Consider the following 8,899-nt stretch of genomic DNA (forward strand, 5'->3'; position numbering starts at 1 on the left):
TCTATTATAATATTTTTGGGGTGCCGATTCAATTTAAATTGCGATTCTTCATATTTTGCAATTTTTGGTTTGCTTTTTTAACACCAGACTATGGGAAAAAGTTAAATGATGATGATAATGTCTACAGACTATATCAGGCTCCATAATTTACCATATAATTGCACATCACATGAGTCAGAGAGAAACATTTCACCCTCTGCTGGAGAAAAGTGGTAACTTTTTTCCAATCTAGTTTATAAACAAAGACTGAAATAAAGAATTTGAATTTTTTGTCAAACAAAAAATCCCAATATATCAAATTTTGTTTTTTTTTCTCCCACCCCTAATAGAAACAAGCAACGGTTGAGTTGAAGACATAGACTCTAGACTCTGAGTGCAACTGTTAACTGTTTGCAAACCATCGTTAAATGACAAAATACATGAAGAAGAAAAATTGGCATGATGAGTTTAGATGATAGACAGTAGCCAGAGATCCACCGACTTATTCAGATCAGCTGTATGGGAAAATGTGGGGTTCCCTGTTGGGTACAACAGCAATGGAGTGAGTGTGTTGAGGTTATTCGACAGCTGTGCAGTATGTCCATGGAAACACGTCGAACATCCCAACACGTATGAAACGGCATCATCCAGATGAGCTGAACACTAGAGCCAGGCAAAAGAAAACAGGAGTCCAACAACTTACCCCCACAGAGCCAAAGACATTACCAAAGCTGTTAGCATAGACATTTCTTCAGTTACTATGTGCCCATATGCAGACTAAGAAAACCCAGGCTTCAAGTATTTATCCTCAGCCAGAGGGTTTTCTCAATGGCAGGTGACATACACTGTAAACCCAAAAGTTTAAATTAATCCATTGGATTAAACTATGAAAACTTAAAATGTCTGAGTTTTCAGTGTTAAAACTGATGATTTCTGAGTAGATTTAATTTGTTTACTGTTTAAGTAAGCTCAACTTAAAATCATTAGTTTGTGACTGTGTTTTGTAACCATGAGTGAGGAGGGTACGCTGTCCATATTAGACCCTGCTGTATTTCTAGACATGCAGCACTGGCACAGGTAGACTGTGCTCCAGACTGACAGACTGTTTGTCTGTACATCACAGCATGGACCAGCTCTCTTTGCTACAAAAAGAAATTAGTACATCTTTTTTACATTTTCAAAATTGGCCTAAATAGCATGATAGTCCAGTCAAACATTTCATTTGTAAATGTTAGGCACACACTGCAAAAGTCAAAAGGTACAAGACCTTTTGCCATGGAGCACAGACCACCAGTCAGTGCCGTGGGGCTCAGACAACCTGTGCCCCCTGAAGAACAATATTTCAGTGCACAGCAGGGTCTCATATCTACTTCCTTCCCTCCTCACTCACGGTTACTAAAGGTATGAAATTAGAGCTGATTTTTGTTGTGACGGCGTTTGTAACCATGAGTGAGGAGGGAACGCTGTGGAAATGAGATCCAGCTGTACTTCAATTTTTATTATTACATTTAATTAATTCATAATGCAAATTTATTGATATCACATCTTTCAGTGTTGAGTAAGGTCAACTCATTATGTTTTACAGTGATATGCAACATTTTTTAACATTACTTTATATTTCAATTTGTAACAAATAAGCATCATGTTTATTTGATTAAAGACATTCAGTAGAATGATTTCCCATGATAATCTTAACTACTTAAGATGTTAAATTAAATTAACTTAAGTTTCATATTTCATTACTTGATTTTCTTGAGGTGACAGTTTACAAGCATTTTTGAAGTAAACTCAACTTATCTGGGTTTACAGTGTAGTTTCTGCTAAAAGATCTGCCCTGACAGTACAGACAAACTTTTTTTTTGTTATTTTGTTTTTGAAGAAAAACTTAAAAATAGGATAAATCTGGAGAATTTTGAAGTGCTACATAAAGACAGCTGATACCAAGCTATGTCAGGGGTTTTTGTTCTGCTGTTGTTGGCTTTCAGTGGACTGTCTTTGCTTGAAGCCTCATGTGGACAGTTGAAGAATTGCAGCATTTTGCACTTCAGCACTGGCTTGTTTCTGACTTGATAAAAATGTCATTGGACAGCACAGCAGAGTCCTAACAAGACAGTTTAACTCACCATGAAAGACATCCGTTCACAGCTCGTGATTAATGTGACATTTAAATCTCCCCCTCTCTGCCTCCCTCCAGCGGATCGATGAACCAGTTCATAGCTGTCTACAACTCTAACGGGGATGTGATCAGCAACATAAAATACTATGACGGCTTCATGGGACAAAGGATCGGGGCCATCAGCTGCTTAACCTTCCACCCTTACTGGGTAAGAAAACACTTCTTGAGTAACTGTGATAATGCTGTAAATAATGACCCACCTGTTTGGTTAGGTTATGGTAACAAACTTTATCTTCTCCTCTCTTCATCTCCCTGCAGCCCCACCTGGCAGTTGGCAGCAACGACTACTACATGTCCATCTATTCAGCAGAGAAGAGGCTCAGATAACACACCAGCATTTATTGACCTCGCCCCCCCTCCAACCCCCCCAACGTGACCCCACATATGACTTCTGACCCCGAGCCTCGCGCTCTGGGATGTAAATGACGTTTTTATTGTACATATGCAATTACCACCCTGAATGTTCTAGTGATGGCTGCTGACAAACTCATGCTAGGAACGACGATATATATTATTATTGTTATTCTCATTGTTTATTCATATTCTTCTGATGAAGCTAATGATTGTAGACTTGGCTGTGCTGAGGAGTGTGTATATTTAAATAGCGTATACAGATGAATAGAGGTTTCTATTTTAAAGTCGTGGTACCTGCCAATCACTGGGGCTCCTCCTCACCGCTCAGCGTGCATCCACTACCTAAACCGGACTGTGGCCCCAGAGAGCCTGGAAGTGGACAACACTCACTGTGTCACACTTTCATTGGTGCAGAAACATGAAGTTGCCCTCTGCTGGACCCTGGTGTGTTTATTAGTTTATTTTAAAAGCAGTCTCGAAGGCAGAAAACTCAGAGTATCGCTGCTTCCCAGAATCCTTTGCAAGACGTTCATGAAGACAAACTGAGACGGTGGACTGTGCTTATTCTCACCTGACGTGGTGAACAGATAGATGTGAAGAGTGTTTTTGTTTGTGTGTGTGTGTGTGTGTGTGTGTGTGTGTGTGTGTGTGTGTGTGTGTGTGTGTGTGTGTGTGTGTGTGTGAGTGCTGACATGGATTATAGCACAGCAGTGCCCGTCAGTGGGTCCTCACAGCCTTGGACTTTGTTGATGCCCTAAAAAAGATGCCTGCTCCCGCACTAGCTCTCTCCTTTTTCGCTCCCTGACCCCAGCGTGCCAAACACAAATAACACTTCTCATGCTGATCCTCTGCTGCTGCTCAGAGGTTTTGTTTTTGTTCTGAACGCCTGTAAAAAGAAGGAACCCCAGCCCCGGGGACAACGCTCAATGAAACATCTCGCACCATGAGATCCTACACGGCACCAGTGACACCGGCTCTGCAAAGCAATAAATAAAAACCTCACGTTTTACAACCCAGAAGCTCCTTCCAGATGTTTGAGAGGAGCAGCTCCTCAGTTTGAGTGAGATGGTGCCCCCCTTATAGCAATACAGCTCACCTTTCTCCAACCAGAGCGGTGCGACCTTTCCCAGGTGGAGTGTCAGATTAGTGTGTTGACACTCTACTAACAGAGCACCTGTGGTCATTGAAATTCTCTCCTCTCAAAATTCGACGTATTGACCAAATGGTTAAACTGGCTCCGGTGAGCAGCCCATCTTTCTCTGGCTTGATAAAACCACGTCTGTCTCTCTGCAGTGGGAGCAGCTTCTTGGCACCCTGAGAGCACGCAGCACTGTAGGTCATGTGACTTATCACTACAAAGATCACCTGCTACAATCTGGACTTTTTCTCATTTGGGCAGTGTTTTTTCTCTCCCTCTGTTTTTTTTTCTGTCTTTCAGATTTGACTTTAATTTTCGTGCCAGAATTGTTGGGTTTGATTTGTTTAACCAAATTGAGGCAAACCATAGGTTGTGTGATGGCTGTGGCGCTCTCTTTAACTCTGTACCCGTCTCTGCTCACTGTGTCGAGCTTCGTCAGTCTCGCTCAGGTACCTCATGAGCAAAGCTGGTCCAGCCTCCGGCCTCCTCGGTGTCAGTGGCGTGCGCTCACTCACATGACGCTCCAGAGATCATGAACTGTTTGTCTTTGTGGTGCTGTTTTTTAAAATGCCTCTTGTGTTTCTTTTCTTTTTCTTTTTCTTTTTTTTTTTTGAGCATTATCACCGTCAACGTGCCTCTGCTCTGTGGCTGCAGCTTTGCTTATTCAGCTTTTTAACATTTTTTTTTCTCCTTCTCTTTTGTAATTTTATGTTTTTAAATGTGCTGGCATTTTATTTGCCTTAGCTTCAGTGAAGTAGAGGGAAAAAGTGGGGACAGCCTTACCTTCACACACACTCACACACTTACACACACACTGTCTGCACTTGAGTCTCTAGAAACCTTTCGTCAGCTCCCTCTTTTCTCCTCCCCTCTGCAACATCCGTCATGAGCTCTGCCCCTCCACCCTCCTGAGCTGAAGGACAACGGACTCATGGACTGAAAGTGATCTTGGAAAACGCTGCACAGTCTGTAGAAGCAGCTGCTGATGCGGTCTCCACCTTAGTTCCCACCGTCACTCTCTGGCGCCCTCTGTGGCGCTCTGTGTGGTTTAGCAGCAGCTGCTCTGCGGCTGGGTGTCAGCGTCATTTTCTCAGAACCACAGTCATCTTTACGTATCCTGCTTCGGGTTTTAAGATTTTAGATCAGAAAAAGAAGAGACTTTAACAAAGTAGAATGAAAGGAAAACAATCAGGTTTGTCCCTGTGACTGTAGACTGCTCTGCTGACCGTGGTTTATCAGACAGGAGATAAAATCGACAAAATAAACCAAATACAACACCGGATCATGACTGTTTCTGCTCTTTATTGGAACTTGGTGAAATTTTGAAGCTAAAACCTCTTTGAAAGTATTTGAACTCATCAAGAGTGAACAGGATTTTCTTTCCTCATCAGAACATCAAGATCTTGAAAAATAGTGTAACAGATTTGGATCTCATTGAATGCTGTTTAAGTTAACGGAAACCTGTCATTTCTACAAAAGCTATGACCAAACATCCTCATTCAGCTTTCTTCAGATACTGGTGCGGTTCAGTCCTCGATTCGAGACCCAACCCTTTAGTCTCAGAGCCATCAGCTGTTTAGTCCCCTACCTCTTTGCACACATTCACTGATGGATCCAAACACAGCTCAGCAAGACCAACAACTTTAATATGAAAGGAAAATGTAATCAGAACTAAAAGAAAAGTTACATTTGAAATTAATATTATTATTAACACATGATATTTAACTTTTTTTTTAATGTGTTTCAAATCTGAATTGACCATCATAGTTAAATTGTAAAAGAAAAAAATAGCTCTGTTAGTATTTGGGTATAAAAGTAAAAGGTAAGTATCAGTGTAGCATTTGTTGTAATTCACATATGCTCAGTATCAAAGATCTTCCCACATAGCCAGAAGGTTCCTGGTTTGATTCCACAGCTGGGTAGCAGTAGAGTGACCATGTTTATGAAAACCCAAAAGAAGAACCCCTTCCTGGCCTCTTGGAGATACTCAACCCTAACACTAACCCTGCAAAAATACCCAAAGACACTCCAAGACAAAGTACCTTTATGAACCATACTGTAGAGGCCATTTTAAATTGTTTATGGAAAAGAAAATTAATTATAGTTTTATGTTCATATGATTTATTTTGGGTATAGAATTCATTTAAATTTATTAGCTTTAAAGGTAATTAAGTGGTTAGTTTATGTTGATTCATAGTTTTATTTAGACCGTTTGAGTTGCTTGGTTGTGGGTGGAGTTTTTGTTTATTAGGGCAGTCAGTTCAGGTGTGGGGGTCAGTCAGTCTTTTGTTTCAGGGTGAGAGGAGTGAAGCCAGACGTTTTTGTGACCGTGGAAAAGAAAAGAAAAAGGTCTTTATGTTGGATTTTTTGGGGATTCATGAGAAAGGAATGACAATGACCTTCCATCAGAAAAATAAACGGATTATGGAACAGACCTGCGAGTACTGGACTTATTTTTAAAGTGGACACGCGTCAGAACAACAGCTGAGGCTCCTCTCATTCAGGTGGCTTTTAAACTCATGGCAGGGTTTGCCACTACATCTAAAAGTCACAAAAACGGCGTGGGAAACTGTTGGCAAGTCTTGGAATCATGCGTAATGAATGGCAGCCGCGCGCTGCGTCAGCTGATCACAAGGATGAATGAATGAAAGGATACGGAGCATTACAAAGGCTTGGAATAAAGGACAGTGACTGTGTTTCATGTAATGGTGATCAAAATCACCCAGTGACTTTTTCATATGTGTTTGGTGCTCTAATGTTTGCCACTCTTGTCGAATCATGACTGAAGAAAGCGCAGTGGACGCGCTCACGGGCGCGAGCGATGACGAAAGGCTGCAGCGGGATATCACCGCAAGAAGAGTTAAGTTACGGCAGCTCACTTTGAAATCCAATCAAATGGAGGATTTGTTGGGAAAAGACTCAAACGATCAAGAAGTCAAAATGAGAATGAAAGAATTCAATGCGCTACTGGAAGCGTTCAAGGAGCTCAATCAGTCCGTCCTGCAACAATTAAATAAGGAGGAGCAAATTGCAGATCAGGAGCAATGGTTTCAACCCAAGCTGAAACGGTTTCAAGAATTCATGCAAAAGGTTGATTCATGGTTTAAAGATGTTGAAAAAAGAACTGAAAAGACTTCAACAGAGCTGGATGAAATAACGCATCTTGACAGCGCATCAAACATGTCAAAAAGGACGGCCCACAGTGCGCGTTCCGTCACGTCATCAGCGACGTCAGCGCGCCTGAAAGAGGAGGCAAGGAGAGCAGCGTTGGAAGCACAGGCAGCTGCTCTGAGGCAAAAACAGGCCTTGGCACTGAAGGAGGCACAGCTTATGGCTGAAAAGGAGCAGTTACAAATTCAAACAGCTCTTGCAGTGTCAAATGCAAAAATAAAAGTTTATGAGGATCATGAAACTGCAGAGTGTGATGGAATGAATGAGTATTATGATGCTGCAGCCACGAAACACAAAGAAAAGAGTGTTAATATTCAAAAAGAACCAAGTCTTGTTGATGTGGTCGACTCTAAGCCTTCTGTCCAGTCCTTAGGAGCCAGACCCAAGGTACAAAGACAACATGAGTTTGCCACCACCCAGCATACAATCCCCCAACAGTTTACAAATCAGACAAATGAGCTCTATGATGTCATGAAGCGCCAAACCAGTATCACGGAAATGCTTGTGAAACATCAGCAATCAGCCCGTTTACCACAGCGTGATGTTCCTGTGTTTTGTGGTGACCCTCTAGAATTCAGATCCTTTATGAAGGCATTTGAACACGTTGTGGACTCTAAGACAGATAATAATGTGGACAAGCTTTTCTTTTTGGAGCAATTCACAAGAGGTGAGCCACATGACTTGGTGAAAAGTTGCCAGCACATGCACTCTGGACGTGGCTACCGTGAAGCGGTGCGCCTACTGGAGGACCATTATGGAAACCCTCTTAAAATTGCAACAGCCCTGATGGACAAATTATTCAAGTGGCCACAAATCAGATCTGAGGATGCAAAAGGCCTTCACAGCTTCTCTCTCTTTCTTGTTAACTGCAGTAATGCTTTGGAGGATGTGGATTATATGGATGAGTTGGACAATCCAGCCAACATGAGGGTTGTTGTCTCAAAACTGCCATATAAAATGAAAGAGAAATGGAGAGCTTTGGCTTTTAACATTAAAGAGAAAAAACGGGTTCGAATAAGGTTTGTGGATCTTGTAGCTTATGTGGATAAAGAGGCAAAAATGATGAATGATCCTCTTTTTGGAGATCTACAGGGTGCTGCAAGTGAAAGAAAAACACCTGTTATGGTGAAAACGACAAAGAGAGTTCATCCAAGAGGAAGTAGTTTTGCTACAAATGTATCAATGTGTGATGAAGAGAAAAGCGAAAATGTAAAGAACAAAGCTGCAACCTTGTGCAACAACAATGTTCTCTCTCGGCCATGTTTCTATTGCAAAAAGAACCACACCATGTCAGAATGCAGCCAAATTGCAGAGAAATCACACAAAGAGAAATTGGAGATTTTAAGGAGGAGTGGTGTTTGTTTTGGTTGTTTGATGAGAGGTCATTTAAGCAAAGACTGCAAAAGAAGATTGACCTGCCTGGTGTGTTCACAGAAACATCCAAGTCTCTTGCACATCTATAAACCTGAAAATGCTTCTAAACAAATGAATGCAGGAAGCCAAACAGAAATCACTCAACAAAAGGTTTCAAGTGCATTGGTGAGCCTAAATCCTGCTGCATCCTCCCCTACTGGGGCCGGAGACAACTGCATTCTGTCCATTCTGCCAGTCTATGTCAAATCAAAGAAAGGAACAAAGATTGTGGAGACTTATGCTTTTATGGATCCTGGGAGCTCAGGAACCTTTTGCACAGATGCACTGGCAAAGCAGCTGAACCTCCATGGTAAGGGAACTGAGATTGTTTTAAGCACCATGAATGCCACTAAGCAAGTAAAAGGCTGTCTCGTTAGAGATTTGGAGGTCAGTGGGATAAATGAAGACAAATATGTCGCACTTCCAAAAGCTTTCACACAAAGAAACATTCCTGTTGGAAGAAAAAATATCCCTCGTCAGGAAGAAATTGATAAATGGTCATACCTTGAAGAAGTAAAGCTGCCACACATTGATGCAGATGTAGGACTGCTAATTGGTAATGATGTTCCTGAGGTTTTTGAGCCTTGGAGAGTGATTCACAGCCAAAATGATGGACCATATGCTGTCAAAACAATCCTAGGATGGACAGTGAATGGACCTGTCAGAGG

At 41.7% G+C, this 8,899-nt stretch overlaps 1 protein-coding gene across 3 annotated transcripts in view; it reads left to right on the forward strand.

The window, feature by feature from the left end:
- rptor (regulatory associated protein of MTOR, complex 1) overlaps positions 1-4,923 on the forward strand; it is a 347,202-nt gene extending 342,279 nt beyond the window's left edge. For all 3 annotated transcript variants that reach the window (XM_074690536.1, XM_074690552.1, XM_074690545.1), the window contains 2 exons: positions 2,174-2,303; positions 2,414-4,923. In XM_074690536.1, the coding sequence (XP_074546637.1) occupies positions 2,174-2,303; positions 2,414-2,482 (199 nt within the window). In that variant the 3' untranslated portion in view covers positions 2,483-4,923. The remainder of the gene's footprint in view (positions 1-2,173; positions 2,304-2,413) is intronic.
- The last annotated feature ends 3,976 nt before the right edge of the window (positions 4,924-8,899 follow it).

Source organism: Halichoeres trimaculatus, unplaced genomic scaffold (assembly GCF_033239565.1).
Source record: "Halichoeres trimaculatus isolate MK-OKI-2021-1 unplaced genomic scaffold, fHalTri1.1 fHalTri1_scaffold_2, whole genome shotgun sequence".
In the NCBI taxonomy this organism is placed as follows: domain Eukaryota; kingdom Metazoa; phylum Chordata; class Actinopteri; order Labriformes; family Labridae; genus Halichoeres; species Halichoeres trimaculatus.